This window comes from Columba livia, chromosome Z, assembly GCF_036013475.1.
Source record: "Columba livia isolate bColLiv1 breed racing homer chromosome Z, bColLiv1.pat.W.v2, whole genome shotgun sequence".
Lineage (NCBI taxonomy): Eukaryota > Metazoa > Chordata > Aves > Columbiformes > Columbidae > Columba > Columba livia.
The window spans coordinates 26,013,145-26,032,610 of NC_088642.1; the positions used below are offsets into that span (position 1 = coordinate 26,013,145).

General features: G+C 36.1%; 1 protein-coding gene across 1 annotated transcript in view; it reads left to right on the forward strand.

Annotated features, from left to right (window-relative positions):
* The window catches only part of ITGA1 (integrin subunit alpha 1), a 78,779-nt gene extending 59,536 nt beyond the window's left edge, over positions 1 to 19,243 (forward strand). Inside the window, exons 16-30 of the mRNA XM_005500876.4 lie at positions 678 to 841; positions 1,035 to 1,171; positions 2,168 to 2,278; positions 2,841 to 2,926; positions 3,124 to 3,259; positions 4,240 to 4,320; positions 6,147 to 6,223; positions 6,965 to 7,054; positions 8,123 to 8,225; positions 9,553 to 9,666; positions 11,398 to 11,502; positions 12,620 to 12,724; positions 13,558 to 13,650; positions 14,620 to 14,736; positions 15,507 to 19,243. Coding sequence (XP_005500933.1) covers positions 678 to 841; positions 1,035 to 1,171; positions 2,168 to 2,278; positions 2,841 to 2,926; positions 3,124 to 3,259; positions 4,240 to 4,320; positions 6,147 to 6,223; positions 6,965 to 7,054; positions 8,123 to 8,225; positions 9,553 to 9,666; positions 11,398 to 11,502; positions 12,620 to 12,724; positions 13,558 to 13,650; positions 14,620 to 14,736; positions 15,507 to 15,551 — 1,564 coding nt within the window. The 3' untranslated portion in view covers positions 15,552 to 19,243. The remainder of the gene's footprint in view (positions 1 to 677; positions 842 to 1,034; positions 1,172 to 2,167; positions 2,279 to 2,840; positions 2,927 to 3,123; positions 3,260 to 4,239; positions 4,321 to 6,146; positions 6,224 to 6,964; positions 7,055 to 8,122; positions 8,226 to 9,552; positions 9,667 to 11,397; positions 11,503 to 12,619; positions 12,725 to 13,557; positions 13,651 to 14,619; positions 14,737 to 15,506) is intronic.
* Positions 19,244 to 19,466: the final 223 nt, after the last annotated feature.

A 19,466-nucleotide genomic window follows, 5' to 3' on the forward strand; every position in this document is an offset into this window, starting at 1 on the left:
GCTACCATCCTCAAGCTGCCAGCTTCTCCTGACAGTCCTCTGGTAGTCTGTCTTTCTAAAAGCTTCAGGTGTGAACACAATGAGATGCCCCTACATTGCATTGTTTAGATCACAAATTTGAAGAAAGCTATTTTTCCAGCTAGATTTTATGCTGGTTTAGTACACCAGCACATTTCTTGTTGAGATCAAAAGGGAATGGAGCCAGAGCAAAGGGAGAGGCAGGAATGTGTTGCAGCAATGGGGCAAAGGGGCACTAAACTGAAGCAAACTGGAAGTGAATCTCAGCCTGCTTATCTACCCACAGCCTAAGAGATGGCACACTACCTTCCAGCTCGTGTATAATATGTTTATCTGTGGACATCCTTGACAATGCATCTGTATCTTCAGTTTCTTTTAAAATGGGTCTGGCTCTATAGAGTTGCTTAAACGCTTTTGAAAATATTTCCTTTCATCTGGTATCTGCTCTGAAACATTTACAGGGCTGTGGAGAAAACCTGTCATCATGTTTTCTGTAATTTGTTGTTTACTGGTACTATATAGTGTATAGTTAATATTTGTCTAGACCATCATATATGTGTATTCTAATGTTGAATATTGCGCATTTTTAAAGTTCATAAGCTAGAAAAAGTTGCTGCTATCCTTTTCAAGGCACTTTCTCTCTTCGTCTTTTTGTTAAGGTCTCGTGATGTGGCTGAAGTAAATGTTTCCATGCAATTTGCACCGAAAAGCATCAATATCCAACAACAAAATTGTCAGATAAATAAAAGAAAAACAATATGCATAAATGCCACAATTTGTTTTAAGACCAGACTAAAGTCAAAAGAAGATACATTTGAATCTAGTAAGTAGATAAGCACTAAGCTATGGAATCTTTATGCTATAAAACTGCTGTGCTCATATTTGTTTATTTCTCCAAGAATGGGATGCAACTCCTCTAAATTCACTATTCCAATTGCATCTAAGATACTGGGCGGGGGGGAAAGAATGTGTAGAGGCAAATTCGTTCATAATATTGGTCTCAACTTTCTTTGCAGGTCTGCAGTATTGGATTACTCTTGACTCTCAGAGGCAAATATCTCGAAGCTTGTTCACAGAAAGCCATGAGAGGAAAATGCAAAAGAATATAACTATCAAAGATTCAGAATGTATTAAACATAACTTCTACATGTTGGCAAGTAAATCATTTAAAGTGTTTTTGTCATGTGGACATTAAAATAACCCAAATGTTGAATTAATTGTAAAATTAATTGTAAAATGGACAACAAAATCTACATCCAGAATTAATCTTAAGAAGTAGAATAGTATGATAGAAGGGTTTGGGTTGGAAGAGACCTAGTGCATAAAATTTGTTCACTACCTAGGGTTTAAATATTTGTATATGTATGTATAAACTGTTTACTTTTATGTACAGTTTATTTATCTTTATTTCTTTGTGTATGTCTATCTTGGAAAGATCATGACACACATAGTGGAACCAAGCAACTATTGTGGTTGGCAGTTTAGGTGCATTCAAAACTCAGCAGGAGCATGTGAGCTGCAAGTCTAGTTTGCATAATGGTGCAATTCCTCCTACTAAAATATAGTAAGAAAACTCACAAATCAGGTTTGGGCTATAGAATACTTATTCACTGTGAAACAGAAATGTAATTAGCAATTGTGCGTATGAAATTGCCTAGATCGTAACTAATGTGAAGAGTCAACAGAGGTAAGTTACCCACATTTAAAATATTCAGTGACTTCACAGTTGTATCTAATGATAAACAATGCCCAGAATTTGCTTGAGCGTGCAATACACCTCCTAAGAGATGGCCTCAGTTCGACTTCACATAGGGTCATACCGCTGCTGTTCGTCTTACTGATCCTTTAAGCACAACTAAAAGAGGAAAGTCTGTGAGTTGAATCTTCTGAGACATTCTTAAATGAAACTGTGTTGAATATGCTCAGGCTATGTGACATTTTTATGATGAGATGACATACACAAAAACATTAGTGGATATTTTTAAACATCGGCTTGCACATTAAATGCTTTGTCGTCAATTGCAAGCAAGGATGGTGACAGTGTGACTGAAAAAATATTTTACCTCAGCATTGTTTGGGTTTTTTTTTAATCCCCTTAGATACTAAAGTGAACGTCCATGACAGCAATTTTGTTTTCTTTATGTTCTAGGATAAGCCTGACTTTCAGGACTCTGTAAGGGTTTTGCTGGAGTTCAATTTTTCTGATCCAGAGAGTGGACCTGTTCTTGATAGCAACCTGCCAAATTCAATATCTGAATATGTAAGTCAGCATGATTCTGTATTAATAACCAAAGTATTTAAACTAAAATTCGTATCCCACACAAGAGCTGAAAGTACTAGCCACAAAACTGGCTAGAGAGGGAAGGTTGTTGAGCCTATCCAGAAGATGTTTCCTCTAAATGAGTCTTCAGGAGTGAAAAGCTTGATTCAGTGTGCTTGGGAACCAGGCTGGGGTTTTAAAGCTGTGCAGAGTTAACTGAAGACAGAAGAGAGTGAAAGAAATTTTATTATAATTTTTTTACATAAATAGAGCAGGGGAATGTTAGTTATATCATTTGATAGTGCTTGGCATAATTCATAGTTCTACTATTGCCTCTTTTTCAAAGCTAGATGAATCATTTTGAAGGAAATTATTAGAAAGGTTATGTTTCACGTAGGCATTTTATATAATACTGGCATGTTTAACTGATTAATATTAGGGAAGACTTCTTTGACTTTCAAACACAAGACCTTGTATAAAATCAGATAATTCATTAAAATGCAAGTATTTAATTTTAATAATAAATGTAATCAAATTGAGAATAAAAATACTATTGTTGCAGATTCCTTTCACAAAAGATTGTGGAGCCAAAAATAAATGCATTTCAGATCTTGTTCTGAGTGTAAAAGCAAGCATAGCTGGAGACAGGTAACTACACTGGGTTTATTGTATCGCTTGATATTTGTACAAAATTTCCATTATAAATTCTGTAGTCTAATAAGAAAATGCTGTGGAATGATTTCCAAATCAGAAACAATATTGTCTGGACACTGAAAGAAATACCTGTTTATGTTAAAAACAGATTCAAAAGTTAAGATGTCCAGCATTCTTACTCTGTTTTACAGCTCTTCTCCATTCATTGTAAAGTCACGCAATGATAAGTTCACCATTCAGCTCTCTGTGAAGAACAAAGGAGACAGTGCCTATAATACCAGAGTTTTGGTTCAATCTTCTCCAAATATTATTTTTGCTGGCATTGAGGTAGGAATTTTTCACATTATCACAATTATAATAACCTGTATTGCTAAAGAGTTCTGAGAAAGCATTTTTGTAAGCCTGAACTTCACTGCTCTGGCATCATCTCAGTCAATTGGAAGAGATTCTCTGGGAATGCTGTCCTCACTTATCCCTCTAAAAAAGTGTATTTGTTTTGACCTCAGTGGACTTTTGCCTAGTTTCTCTCAGCTACAGATGCAAGTTCCACAATGGGACCTACGCAGTAAAGTGCCTGCATCTTAGGTGAACATCAGCACCATGAGTCATCTGTACATCTGTAGAGCCAATAATGCCTCCTTATTCATCAGTACAGATGCTGAGCCTCTTGAATTCTCCTTTTGCACATGTAGGAAAAAGCACAGCCTTGGTAGGGTAACATAGATAAGGGCCTGCCTCATCCCTACCTCAGACAGCATTTCCAAAGTAGCTGCTTTTCTGCCTGCCTCAGCAGATATGCTATGATTTGATCTCTAGCTGAGGTGGGAAACATTAGAAGAAGTTTGGTTTCAATCAATATTTCTGATGTTGCACATTAGAAGTCAGGGATCCATAGTACTGTTGCTGGCCCTGTGGCAGTAATTTATGGAGTATGAATGTCATTTTCCTTGCCAAGCTAGGAACACATTTACAAAATTACATGTAAAAAATGTGTACTTATGCTGATCTGCTAGACCCCATTACTAACTTGCATGATGTCTAGTTTGTGTATAATTGTTAATGTTCCAAACACTTTCACTGGAAGGGTATAATGGCTACTAATTTATGTAGATGTCCATAGGTGAAAATTGTTTTGCAGAAGTTAGGGCTTCCTATTTTTCTTCCAGTTCATTTAAGGCTTTGACTCTCACAATGTTTTGATGATGAGAAGTGGCAATGGTATAAAGGTTCAACAGGCCTTTAATGCTTAGGTAAAACTTTAAAAAGAGTTTGCATAAGGTCATCATTTCACTCTATTTTTCCTTTAGGATATACAGAAAGATAGCTGTGAATCTAATCACAACATCACCTGCAAAGTGGGATATCCATTTCTAAAACCTGCAGAAGAGGTAAAAGGTCCCCCTGCATGCAAGTTCTCCTTGCTCTATGTTATTCTAAGTGCAGAAGAGTTCCCTGTCACCTCCAAATTTCTTTATCTTGTGTTCTTCTGAAGACCTCTCTATTTATGCTTTGCCAGCTATTCATGGTATGAACTGCCTGAGCCAGATAGGAAAACATCAGGTCTTCCGTACCTGGACAGAAAGCTGTGGTATTTGGGGAGGTAAAACATGCCTATTGTCATCCTTGACATTGTCAGAAGGCAAGTGGCACACATGGTCATAACTGTGTGTCTCCAGGTGTAGAGAATATTGCTTAGGATATATTGATAGGACAGGTCAGGATATACTCATAAGACCATTATATACTGTGGCTTTCCACAGGTTGGAGCCTATGACTTCAGTTATTTTGTATATAAAATTTAGTCAGATCGTTGAAAAGACAATAAGCCGGTATGTGGAAATGCTAACCTGGATCTGCGAAAGCCAGGCATCAAGACCTCACCTCTGCTCAGTGGGGAGAGAGAGGCCTCTCCAGCAAGCAGTCCCCTTAAAATAGAGCTCCAGCTTGAACAGCTCCAGTGATAAGTCTGTATCTCCTACTGGAATAGAAGGGGAGCTTTATCTAAACTAAGCCTTTGAAACTATGCATCTAAGCTTCACTTAAATAGTTCTGATATCAAATTGAGAAATATAAAATTGCATTAAAATAAGACCAGCTGTCTTTCCTGGCAGTTTCATGTCTGTTCCTCTGCCATATTAAGTCTGTGTTGCAGGTGCATAACAGAGGAAAAACCAGGAGAGATGTCCTCTTGCATTGCCTCCCACATACACGTTCCAGTTTATGTCTTGGACCTGCAGGAATTAAGTCAGCTGTTACTTTCTTGCAGTCAAATAAGCTTACTACACAGTGCAAATCCCTGCAATGCTCTGTTCCCAGCTAGCTGTTTCATGGTTTTCTTTCATGCTTTGATTGTTAGTTTGTCTGTAACTATAGCTCCCCACATTTAGACATTTCATACTTTCCTTTGAATTCAGAAAAGAATTTATGTCTGATTCACTAATAAACATTCCCTAATAACATTCTTTTTTAAAGCCTCCTCCTGGGTATTTTTTAATTTTACATCTGAAGAACTATCTAGGACAACCTTCTCTGGGTCCCTTTGTAATAGAAATTTGTACAATTAAAGGAAAAATAAAACTCTGAGCTGAAAACTCCTGTACAGTAACAAATAGTACAAGCTTTGCTACATATAAAATTACTCTTAAGTGTCAACATATGAAGAGGGACATATTTGGGACAGTGTTCTCAAATCTTGTGTAGAGCCAGATCATCATAGATTTGCCCTAGTTATAATAAGTAGGGAATTTTTGTGAGGCCTAGTAGTAATTTATTTACATTATAAACATTTCTGTCAGTATTCTAATTGTTTTACTATGTACTAAGTGAGATTCCAGCAGCCTTATACACACTGTAACTGCCAGGCTTTGAAGCTTTGTTTCTTCTAATTGGAGAGAAAAATAATGGTTTTGATAAATTTATCACAAGAACAGTTGGTTTCTATTAAGGATTATTATCTATGTATTTCTAATATACCATATAATAAATTTTACTGAGACTTCTGAATTCTGAAAATTTGAGGCTTCTCTTTAATAAATGGTAGCCATTAGATTTCCTTCTTGTTTGGGACAGATTTAAAATGTGCATTCATTCAAAGAAAAGTGTTAAAATGTGAATAAAGATTCCATAGACAAAAGTAACAAAATTTTGCTCATATCAAACTTTATTAGTGTACTCTTTTTCTCTTTTAAAATGTATAATGTGTTTTTCCAAACAGATTTCTTTCAAAATATCATTCCAATTCAATGCATCCTATCTTCTGGAAAATGCTACTGTTCATGTATATGCAACAAGGTTAGTTGCAACCATTACTTATTTGCCTTCTGGTTTTTGTTTTTTGGTTGTTTGGTGGTTTTTTTGTTGTTGTTTTTTGTTTTTTTCTTAGAAAGCTCTACAGCTTTGTGTTTCATAGTAAAACAAGGTTGACTTTTTCTGAACTCAAAAGTGGTTAAACAACCTGTAGATATGGCAGCTTTATGGATGTAGTCCAGCAGTGGACTGAGTAGACTAAATAAATGTTTGTCTCTAGAGCTTGAGAGTCAAAAATGAGTCATAATTTCCAGTCGGTTTACCTTCAGAAAACATTTATTCTCTTACAGAATTACAGCATACTTTAGCATGAGTCACAGTTTATTCTAAAGAACAAGGTCTGGCCTCCATAGAGCAAAAGCAGCGCAAAAGTTGTCTGTGGTAAAGGAATGCACTTGCCCTCTGTGTTTGCTGTTGCTGCAAAACACAGGTGTGGTGTGATAGCGGCCCTTACTTGGTCCATTTTCATCCAGCCAACTGCAGTCTGTAATTTCAATAAAGATGTGTCTCTAGTCTACGACTGGTGCATGATTTAACTTTTTAGTTACTGGAAACGATCTTTTGAATTTACTTTAAGGAGATAGTAATGATCTGGAAATTAGTAGTGTGTTTTCATACCCAGAGCTGTAGGTATTTCAGTTTCTTAAGATCCTTTCCTACCCAGTAGTTGTGTTGTGTGTGCAGATGATGATCACAGTCTCAGTGGCATATGTTGTTTTATTTCAGTGACAGCGAAGAACCACCCGAGACCTTGAGTGACAACAGAGGACACGTCACAATTCCAGTTAAATATGAAGTAGGATTGATATTTGTAAGGTATTGGTGCTTCTCTATACTTTTACTGGCTGGCACAGTAAATATGTTCAAAGATAACATGGTATTGTTTTGTTGTTGACCTGTGCTCAGTTAGTATCTACAGAGGACAGTTTCTCAGTTTATGAACAGGAGCATAGGCGGCATTGAAAAGAATAGTTATATGAAATAACAGAGCAGTCACTGTCCCTATCTCCACTGTAGCTCTGTCTTATCTATATAAATTTGATCTGTAGTTTGCAAGAACAACAGCAGCTTTTGTTGATTCTTGTACTTTGCTCTATTCATTCAAAGGTGTTTCAGGTACATAAGAAAGCAAATACTTCCAGCTTCCTGATGGACGTGAGTTTGTATAATTATAATATTGCATAGTGTCATGTTTTATTTCCAGCTCCAAAAGCTAGCCTTAATTTTAGGTTTTCAGAGGTTTATTTTTTACAACTCAGACATTAATTCAGATCTTGTAGTACACTTTGTTTTCAGAAACAGCTAGAATTCAATTAGAAACATTATAAATATTATCAGTAGAGTACATTGCATGGTGTGCACATTCAACTAGTTAAGTCACATTCATTTCGGATGTTTCATGGTTCAAATCCAGCCTTTGCTTGTCTCATAGGGAATAAGGTTGAATTTAGAATATGTTTGTCTTGTTCTTTTTTTACATGGTTCTGTCTTTTATAGGGCCCTACCCATTTCACATGGCAATACTCAGGATAAGGAACTGCACAGCCAGAATAAGAACAGCAAAATAGTAGTATGTGATGTAGTATTTTGTGTAGTGTGTAGTAGTAGTAGTGATGTAGTATTTTGGGGAAAAACATTTGCTCATTTTGTAGTGTCATCTGAACTCAAGTTTTAAAGGTACAAAATGAAAAGTGAAAACTAGTTAAAAAATGGATTATTTCAACTTCAGTGGAAGTAGCAGTGCACTCTTCATTGCAAGGCTAGTTCTGAAGGATTCATGAAATAATGAAAATACCTAGATTAGTGACTGCTAGAGCTTTTATGAAGTTTTTGTACTTATTGTGGGTTTTGTTTTTGTTTGTTTGTTTGTTTTTTAATCTGCAGTGTATTCAAAGAGCACCATGTTATAATTGCAGCAAATGATACCATCCCTACTGCTATTAACACAACAGAGCAGATTGGGGATGAAGTTACTTTACATTATAGGGTAAGAAACAAAACTGCATGCTATGGGTACTGTCTTCTTTGTTTGTTTGAATTGCTTAATGTGATAGCCTACTACTTAAGTACCAGATAAGCAATTTGCTAAAATACATGGGTATTATGTGTTTAACACTTTCTTTTTCTTGTTTGCTTTGGAATAAGGTGATTCAGAGCATCCCAGAATGGTCCATCTCTGCAAAGTAGATTGGGTGGGTTTTAGAGCTACTGCCCTCAGCAGGGGAAAGAGAGCATGCCCTAGTAAATTAGAATGACCTATGTTCACTGCAGTTTAGCACAGATAGTTCAAAAATCCAGTTAGCTTTGAAAACAGCAAATGCCATACTCCAAGAGTGTTATCTTACTAATAGGATGACTACTGTAAACTAAAATCAGTTAGAAAAAATGTTTAATGGTCTAGAAGCCCAGCCTTAAGTTGCAGTATGACTGAATGTAGTCATCTTCAGAGCATCCTTCTTTCCCAGTGCCAAATCCAAAGCTGAGCAAGGGTCCCATATACAAAGGATAACAGTCTCCGAAGGAAGGTTCTCAGCCTCAGTAAATAGCAATGGCAAAGGATTTTTGTTTTGTTTCTTGTCCAACCTACAGCAGCTTACAGATGTGTCCTGTGATCTTCTCAGGGAAAAAGGGGTGCAGGTGAGCAGGTGAGCAGGAGGGCTGTTGCCTAAGCACACCTGAGGAGGAACCAGCAGGAGCCATTGCTGGCACAGTGGTTCCTCTGCCATGTTAAAGCATTTTGGGACCTTATTAAAAATTGAAATGAAATTACCTTAGATAGAAGTCCCAGATGAAACAAGGATGCAGTAAACAAGATAACAAGATGGAATTTATGCCAAAATGCCCCCTTTCATCCTATTTACTTTATTTCCTTCAATAGATGCTCTTAACTGTTAGAAAGTATTACCAAAGACCACAGAAGAATGTGTCTGCTAATTCACAACAGTCTGTTCTCAGGGGAAAAAGTAAGAGTTCATCACACCACTTCTTGCATAACTGACTGTGGAAATGTAAAAAAAGAAGGGAAGGAAAGGAAAGGAAAGGAAAGGAAAGGAAAGGAAAGGAAAGGAAAGGAAAGGAAAGGAAAGGAAAGGAAAGGAAAGGAAAGGAAAGGAAAGGAAAGGAAAGGAAAGGAAAGGAAAGGAAAGGAAAGGAAAGGAAAGGAAAGGAAAGGAAAGGAAAGGAAAGGAAAGGAAAGGAAAGAAAGGAAAGGAAAGGGAAAGGGAAAGGGAAAGGGAAAGGGAAAGGGAAAGGGAAAGGAAAAAAATACCAACAAAATAAGGAAAGTACTAATCAAAACTTTTTTTTTTTAATAGATTGAAAAAGGTGAACACTTTCCAATGCCAAACCTCACATTGCAGATCTTATTTCCCAATGTGACAGAAGCCAAGAACACTCTTCTCTACCTCACTGCGTTATCACATTCCCAAGTAAGCTAGGAATTCTTATTTTTATAATTAATTCAAAATTTGAAATTTTTGCTGTAAGGAACTGCAAAATGGAAATATTTGGGATTCTGCCTTGCTTCAAGGTAGATATTGCTTTTAGTCTAAAAGACAGGTTGCTGGTGTTTTAAGAGTCTAAAGAGATCTACATAAGACAACAGAGAGATAAATTTTCTTAAAAGGAAACAAGCAAATTTTAAATAGTTAGGCTATAACAAGGTTAATTTGATATATTGCCAAGTCATGAGGGGCCCAGAGAGAAATACGAGTGACAGGAGTTTCTTTCTTAGTTTTGCCTAATGTGACTCAGATTATCTCCATTATTAGCAGTGCTTATTGCAAATGCTCTAGTCCTGCTGTGTACCTCTAGAGCTCAGACTCCTGTTCAGTCCTCTGCTTTCTGTTACTGAAATTAGCCTTCCTGCAAGTCTGCTCTCCAGCACTTGCAGTCCTCTGGCTTCTTCCTTCTATGAGATATTGAAAAAACTTGAAGGGGATAGTAGTTCATGTCTTTCAAATGCTCTTCCCTGCAGCCCTCTTTTGAGTTTTTCCATTTCACTCCCCCCGAGCAGCCAGAGATCACAATTCCAGCAAATCCCATGATTCCAGATCTCTAGGTATTAAAACTAGAGCTATATCAACAACTGGATAGCTGGAGAACCCAAATATCACTAAATGGTGACCTAACCTTCTTTTTCCTTTGTTAATCTTTCCCTCAGAGACAAACGCACACATGCACCTCTCTCCAAAAATTTTGCAGAATCACAGAATGTCAGGGATTGGAAGGGACCTCAGAAGATCATCTAGTCCAATCCGGACTATGAACGCCTAGATGAGGCTACAAGATTTCACTTAGTTTTGATGTGTTGCAGCACTGAAAATCAAACCAAATTATCTAAATGAAAGTTCAAGGTTCACTTTAAAACAAACAAACACACACACAAAAAAACAAACTCCAAAAATATTTCATGTTTAGAAGACAAAGAAATTGTGTCTGATCTAAAATTCCTTCCTTCATTATTTCTATTCCTAGGCAATCATCACATTTGACCCAAGTTTGCACAAAAATGCAACAAATCTGTGCTTTTACTGTGGTTATAATTAATCTGCCACTAGCTACACCCTAGTAATAGTAGTGTGCCAAAGTGCACTGCAGGGGATTTGCAGTCCTCTTCAGGTGACCAATCTGAAAGTGAATGACCTGACAAAAAAAATAAAAAATAAAAAGTCCCATGCATTTCCCATCTGCCTTTGAAGGAGACACAGAGGTCTAGCAGTGCTCCAGTACCCCTGCTCCATCTCTGGACACTGCAACAGGGGCTCCTGAATCCTGCATTTAACCTGTCTGGGCAGAACCTCTGTGGATTCTCGTGCAAAAGCTATTTAGCTCTTTTAATAGCTAGCTCTTACTGATTCATTTAGTGGTCATCTTACAGGAAGCTCTTGTTTGCTTCTACAGATGTTTAAGTGGCTGGATAGAGTTTGGGTTAAAGTATCTCCTAGAAAGCTCATTTCTTGTTTGAATAATGGTACCTCACTATGTACACCATCTGCATTTCCTCTTCTGCCCTCTCGCAATAACCAGTTTTATTGCATTTAGTGGTTAGTAAATATCATAATTACAATTAAATATTATTAATGTTGGCTTATTTCCAGAGCATTTTTGTAGTAGATTGAGTATTCATACAATAAGAATATTTGTATTTTTGCTAACAGAATGCCATCTGCCAAAGTAGTTACCCTGTAGATCCCTTAAGGATCAGCGCTGGGAAACCATTTGTGTTGCCAAAAATAAAAGAACCTACAAAGGATACAATTATGGTAAGCCTACATATAGTATATATATTTTTTAATCCCAGATATTAACTCAGATCTTTGACCTGAGTGCTTCTGCAATAAATATATAAAAGCTTCTCTTAAACTGTACCCTATGGAAACTCACTTTGTCTTAATAGCCTGGAAAGCCACCTTTATCTACTAGCTATACTTTTTATTTGGTTACAAAACTGTACGTGGAACTGAATTTGGGGTGGGTTTTGCAAATGAATAAATAACAGCAGGTCATTTGACAGCGAGTAGACTTAATCTTCTGTATTCCCATTGTAATTAATAAATAATAATATTTTTTAAACTTCTCATCTGACTTGTAATTTTTTTTTAGACATCCAATAGAAAATATTTTCAAATGCTAGCACTCTAATCTGACAGATTTTCCATGCAACTGGTAAAAATTAATTGATGATCCCTGTTTGGGAAGGATTAGCCTCTCATATTTAGATGAGCAAAATAATTTTTCTAACATAGCTGTGTTGGCATGTCAGGAGTAAGCCATCATACTACCTCCTCAGCACAGAGGTACATGTGGAGTTTCTAGTTCAAATGAACCATCCTGTGAGAAGAATATTTTGCTGTTCTTATCATAGTCCTTTACAGAGATTATAAAGGTGTAGGCTAAGTAAATGTTTCAAAGTGTTAAGTGTAATGCTGCTGCCCTCCTAGCTAGCAGATACTGAGATGTAAGGATACTTAAGTTTTCACACGTGCACCCTGCCCTGCTTGAAAGATTTGGGTGTCCCAAGATTTGGAAGGATCAAGAAACACTGCAGAGAAGCCACAGTTCTGTTGGCAGAAAAACACTTGTGGTTACATGCTGTGCCTCCTTTAGGAGGTCTGCTGATGCCTCTTGCTGCCTACTTACTGTAATAGAGCTTCCTCAAGGCTAAGCAAACCTGTAAAAACTGAGTGTATTCTATCACAGCATGGATATTTCAACTTGTTTTATAAACTGCAGTGTCATTTTTACCTAAAAAGGCCGAGGAATTAATATCAGTTTCGTATTAGCGTCACAGCAAGTCCATTATATGTCTATATAGTAGTTTACATAGTTTTATTTCAGTAATGTGTCTCCTAATAATTATTGCTGGTGCCTTTTAAACAGGACTGTGATACATACAGCTGTGCATATATTTATTGTGCATTGGTCCCATCTGACATATATCAAGTGAATGTTTCATTAAGAGTATGGAAACCTACCATCATAAAAGTAAGTGAATCCCATTTGTATTCAGAATATTCAGGTACAAGAAACTTAAGCCAATGTTTGTGATGTCTATTCAAAGTATACCTTTAATTTTCTTATGTCTCCATAGTCCCATAGTATTTGAAATAATTTCCCTTGCCATTTTAAAATTTCCTCAAAACTATGTTACATGCATTGTAGTATCCTTAAAGTGTGTAGTTAGAACTTAGCAGGAATTTCAAAACATGGTATGGAGACAACCCTTACCCATTCTGTATTGATGGTCATTTTTTTTATTAGTTACTTATGAATCCACAAATTCTAATTCAGCAGATATAGGGAGGGGTACATAGAAGCAAATAATTTTAAAATAAGTTTTAATCTGGAGAGACTTCTCAAGTCTAGAAAGAATTTTTTAATCAAAAAGAGCAGAGGAGCGAGAGTCCACCTCAGAGCATACCTCAGTATTGTCTGATGGTTACAACAATGACCAGGCTGTGGTCTGTGTTCCTCATTTGATACATTTCTAATACTGAGTTCTTGTTTTGTGTCTTCATTTTTCTCTGGAAAATACAGGGTGGGAAGGGAGATACAGCAGAATTTTAGAAAGCCTGAATCTCTCCCTGTGGACAAAGCAGTATTCCAGGATTAATTAGTATTTATTTGAAATTTCTGCTCTCTACTCTTTCAAAGCTGTCTTGCAGTGATGGGTATGCTGAAGGTGACACACATGAGCCACTTCACTGATGTTCACATTTTTCAGCATTAGTTTTAGCATTAAGTTTTGCTTTCACCCTTCTCATTTCTTCTACTTCAAAATACATAATTATTAACGACAGTCATTCCTTTTCTTCCAGGCAACTATTCACAGCTTAACCCTTGTTGCGAAAGCATTACTTAGGAGTGAGAACTCATCACTGATTTTGAGAAATGACCATCAAAAAGTGGAGGTAAGAGTAGGATAATTCATGGATTTACTCTTCATAGGAATTGTTGTGCTACTGAATCATTCATTTTCATTCATCACTAGTAAACTGATGGTTACCTGTTGTATTATCCTACTCTAAATAAAACTGATTCCATTTTACAGCAGAAATGTCAGAATTACTCAGATGATGATACTGAGATCCTAGTACCCATTAATGTACCTGGGTGAGAAGTACTGTCTGAAGTATTTCTGCCTGCTCCAACATAAATGATTCCTGCATCTATGTAGATTCAAAGAATAATTAAAATTATTTTAAGGAATCAACAATATTTGAAATATTGTCCTGGGCCATTTAGAAGTGATCTCACTTTGTAGATTGTATTTTATTTTTTATTTCTTTATATATTATTTCTTTCCACATCATCACCCAGGATATATCTTTCAAACAGAATCTTTATTTTTCAGAAGTTTCATGTCATTTTCCTTGGTAAGAAAGTATATAACATTATAGTAGTGGATTCAGGTAGAAAGAGAAATATCTTCATTTTCTTAGGTGCTTGAAGTAATTGATTGACAGAAATTCAATCCAGGAGTGAAAACACAGCTGAGATGTTTGCAGATAATGAGAGCTACCTTTACAAACCAAGAAACTGCAGAATTAACTTTATAAGACATAATTTCAAGTTGAATGTCTAGTTTTCAGCTCTTCAACGCTCATGGTTTTGGTCCCCTATCCTTTATAATAATGATAACTGACTTATAGCACGGCTGACCCTCATGAAATGAATATATTTACAAAGTGCAAGCTATTATATAAATGTAGGGTTTCGTGTTGGAGATTATTTTATTTTCTCAATTCCACCCTATAAATTCCTGTACCTAAAATGAGTGATACCCTGGCAAATCGCCACATACTAATAAAAGTCATGCTGCTCTGCTGATATTTTAGAGGTCCAAGTTATTTATTGCTTATGTTGTGAACACTTTGCAGACCATGATTAAGATTTCCAAAGAACTCCCACCAGGTACAGTCCCCTTATGGGTTATCCTCCTGAGTATCTTCGCTGGACTCTTGATTCTTGCACTGCTTATATTTGCTTTGTGGAAGGTAAGTTGCATGTTCTTGTCTTCATGAAAAACAAAACATAATAAATATGCTTAACTTGTCTGCCGTGCCCTTTTCATAACTGGAACCTCACAGACACTAATATTATCTAATCAGTAGAGTGAAATCTTGTAGAAATGACAAAATAATCAATAACACTACATGCAATGTAACATGCAATGCTAACCAATTGAAACCTGTATTTCCAATATGTTATGAAAATAAAACCAGGTCTTATTACGATTAAGGTTTTATTAAGGTGGCTTTTTTTTTTTTAAATTAGCTTTGTCTGTGGCCTTTGATAACCAGTTTTTCTCTTTGTGCAAGAGATGCTAGGCCTGTGGTGTAAGTATCACCACAAGTGGGCACTCTTATGCAAGCTAAATACTTAGTTCATACTTGCGTTAGAAGGCTACAGTCCATAAATTTCAATATGCACAATCTCTTGAAAAAATTGACAAGTATAAAATAAAGTATTATTTATTAAATTAAGTACCAAATATTATTAAGCATTTTAGCTTTTGATACTATGTGAGCATAAAAATGACTCAGCAATCACTTACTATATATTAACTGTACTCCTTTTCTCTGTTTTCATGACATTTCTCTTTAGTTTTTTTTGTTTTGGGAATAACAACGTTATTCAGTTGTACTTCAGTGATAAAATATTAAATTATTTTTTACAGTCTTAGTAATAAGAGCCAGCACATCAATGATACCAATAAGCATTGTATTCTTTGAGCAGTTCTTAGTCACTTTTTTCTTTTCTTCAGGCTGGATTTTTCAAGAGGCCACTAAAGAAGAAAATGGAGAAATGAAAGAAAAAAGAAAAGCAGAAATTATTGCTCAGGTCTGCCTCAAAATCGTTACTGTAAAATTATAAACTTAGATATACATACAGTGGTCACAACGTTTTCTAAACTCTGGTGCATCAACAAAAAAAAGGACAAAGAAACAAACAAAAAAAAGCCCAAGAAGCAGAACAAGAAGCAGCAAATCAAGCACACATGCAAAGGAATTATGCAAAAGAACTAACATTCTTATGACATCTTGTGATATTCAAGGACATGCTTTCAAGTGTTACTCATTTTTGGAGAGGAATTGAGTTCAAAGATTCTAAGATATTTTAATATGGAAAATGCATAATATTTTTATATACACCTATGTATGTTGAATTTCATTCCTGTATGTAGCAATCCTGGTCTTTTTTATCACCTTCTAATTTTGAAAAGGAAAACGCAGCACTTTCAAAATGTTCTCCTTATGTCAGTTCTGTGAGAGCAGACTGTCAGTTCACAAAGCAGAACATGCAAACTTGTGAGGATGCACCAAATACTATATGGTAAATGATGTAATGACAATTCAGAAGATAGAAGCAGTTGCAAAATTTGGGTGAAAATTACTGAAATACCTTGGACTTCTCATTCTTATCATTCAGTTAGTCCAGCAAAACCCAGGATACTCCAAGAAATAAATTTTCATGGTCAAGTGGACCATAAAGGATTCACCCATTAAATTATATAACTGTTTGAACTTGAAAAAGATTTTTGGCAGGCCTAAAAATGTATGCACAAAACATTCGAGCCCATCCAATTGCACACTGTACTCAAATAACCAAGGGCACAATTGTGTCTGCAAATTGAAATGTTCATATTTATGCAGAAAATGTTTAGAGGTACCCTGAAAGTTTGACTCTTGCTGTATATCTTGGAGTAGCCAGGAGGGTGCTTCATAATCTGTCACTGTAAATTTATTGTGTAGCTATTTAATCCAATGCATTTAAAGTGTACAAAATTATAATTAACAAAAGCACAGATAGGAAACTCAGCACTGGCAAGCTTCTTTTAGTATTATAAGTCACACCTCATCTTTGTTACTTATGAGTTTCAGAAGTGATGAAGAATTTGCATACTAAATAAGCACTTAACAAATGATGTTTATTTTGTGTCAAAGATTAAAAATTTATATGAGAATACACTGAAATGTAGATAGCAAAAGATGGCTTTAAGCCTATTTAGAATATTAAGTTTCCTCCTTTCTTTGCCGCACTTGTGTTACTTCCATAAGGATCTCTCCCTGGGGCTTTTGGACCGTGCTTGGTTCTTGAGAGCTTCCTATATTACCCGCAAACACACAAAATTAACAGGAGAAAATTGAGGTGTTCTGGCAAGTGTGATGTTGTCTCAGCATGAGACAACTCGGTATTGATTGCCAATAGATCAGAAAATGTTGAGGAGATGTACTATACATTCTACAAGATGTACTTGTTTGCAGAGAAGTTTTTGCCTTGCCAAGGAAGCCAGGAAAATTTGTTCCTCTTCTCGGTGCAAATGTTACAGAAATAAAAAAAAAACATCGCAGTTTTAACTTAGTACTGACCTTATAGTAATATCTTAAAAAGCAGTAATATATTTTATAAAGACTTTTTTTAATGAAGAAGAGACCATAGCTTAGGCTGAACATGCTGGCAAGTACAACTCTGGAAGTGTGCCAGAAGGTGCTTTATTGTTGGAAAGACATTCTTAAGACATTCTTAAGTTCCTTCTATTTAGTTCCTAAATTAGAGATTAATTATTGGGAAAGGCTGAGACTTATGTGAATGCAGCAAGTATTATAGGATTAAGTTTGAAAGTGTTTGCAATTTCTCCTTGTGTCTGTGGGAAAGGTGGTTATTTCACAACAGCAGTCTGCTGAAGGTAGCAGCATGACTCAGAGGAGAGGGCAAAGCCTCCGTGGGAACACGGTGGGTGGCTGCGCTTCGCGGAGCCTCAGGAGCCACCAAGTTGTGGACTGCCTTGCCATGCTTGTCTGCATGCCTGAAAACACACCCAATCCTAAGGAGGATGAGGTGAGTTGCCCCAGTTCAGAGCACAAAGGACTTGAAAAGAAGCAAAATATAACATAGAGGAGCTGTGGATAGCATCCCTACTTCATAGAATCATAGAATCGTTTGGGTTTGGAAGAGACCTTCAAAGGTCACCTTCTCCAAACCCCAACCTCATTCATCGTGTGAGTTAAATAGAAAGCAAAAATAAGATAAATTAATATTTGCAGAGTTGCTTTCAGTCCCATGGAAGATGCAAGTTTTATTTTAAGAAAATGTATGATTTAGTCAATTTGTTTGAAAGATTTGAATAGCACTTGTCACCGTAGCATCTGAATGCCCCAGAACTGTAATTTTTTTTTCCTTATGGTATCTTTCTAAAGGCATATCAATGCTGTTATGCTATTATGGTTTTGTAAAGGAACAGACTTATGAAGGAATTATGACTCACCTATACACACACAGAAAGTCTGTGGTAGCAGAGGATATACTTATATTTATTATTATTCAGCCAGTCTGCTAACCATGAGGTCATTTTTCTGGGCTTCATAAACTTACTCAGAAGTTGTGCAAGCTACACATCCTTTTTATGAAGCATACTTTTATTTTGATTAAGTGTTTCACTTTTTAGTTATGATAAACTGTAAAGCAGAGCTTTTTACTTTTTCTGATGACATTTCATGTCTTATTTTAAAGCATCTGCCTAACTGAAGAAATACAAGTCAATAGACCTATTTCCCTATATAAAGGCTATGCAAAAGTACATATTTTACCAACGCAAAGTATGTTTGAGACCACCATTCCATTCTTTTTAGAGTTGCTTTCACTGTAAAATCAGTAATAAGCTTCATATAACCACACTGCTTTCCTTTTTTTCATGATGCTTTTTCCCTTTTCACATTTGTCCTATTATCAGATTTTCAATTACAATATCTATTTAAAATATAAGTATGTAAAGGGGATACCACTATGGCACATTATTCTTATACAGTCTAGATTAGTAAAATCTGTATTTTTATCCATAGAGCCTTTCTACACAGCACTGCTTTTCACTATATACAACAGAAAAGCGTACTGAAAGCAATATTGCAAACATCAGGAACATCTCATGGGAATTTGGCAGGAACAAACAGTATCAGAACAGCATGTAATCTGTTTTGTACCTATAAAAAGATGAAGTAGGGTTGTGATATGATTCTAACAACTAATAAGCTAAACAATTTTCATTCAAATAAAAACCTGTAAAAATAATAGTAATAAATTGAGTGTATAACTTGTGCTCAAGTGACAGAGGGAGTCTGGCCCGACTCAGTTCCTAACTTCAGCACTGAAGTAGCTAATCTTAGAGTGAACAGATGAGCTACGTGTCTACAGCATAAAAGTTTTCTGGAAAGGAGCAAAAGCTTTAAACCATCACTCCTGCTTCAATTCAAGGCTGTTCTAGAGGTTGTTGATCCCACATGTAATTTTAGAGGATTTAGAAAACAACAACATTAGAGCAATCTACCTGGACTGCTGCTTATGTTCCTGTGCTTGTCTGATGTCACTCAAGGTCTGTATTATGAGCCCTTGCTGCAGACACAACCCACCTATCCTGACCCCTTACCTGATTTTTTTAGTACATATCCTGTCCTGAGTCATTTTGACCATGATATGCCTTTTCTATCAAGCTTGAGTAAGGGGAATCCACCTTCAACTGGAGCCAGAGGTTTTCATCTGACTTAGCACTGAGAGGCTGGAGTCAGAGTCACACTCATCTAATGAATTCCACATAGTCTAATTGTTTAAATTTATTGAATTAACTGTTGTATAAGTGATGATCTCATTCACAAATAAAATAAAAGCAAGAGAATTAGAATGTGCCATTGTTAATTATAGCACTTAACAGGAATAAGAGGGGATATACATC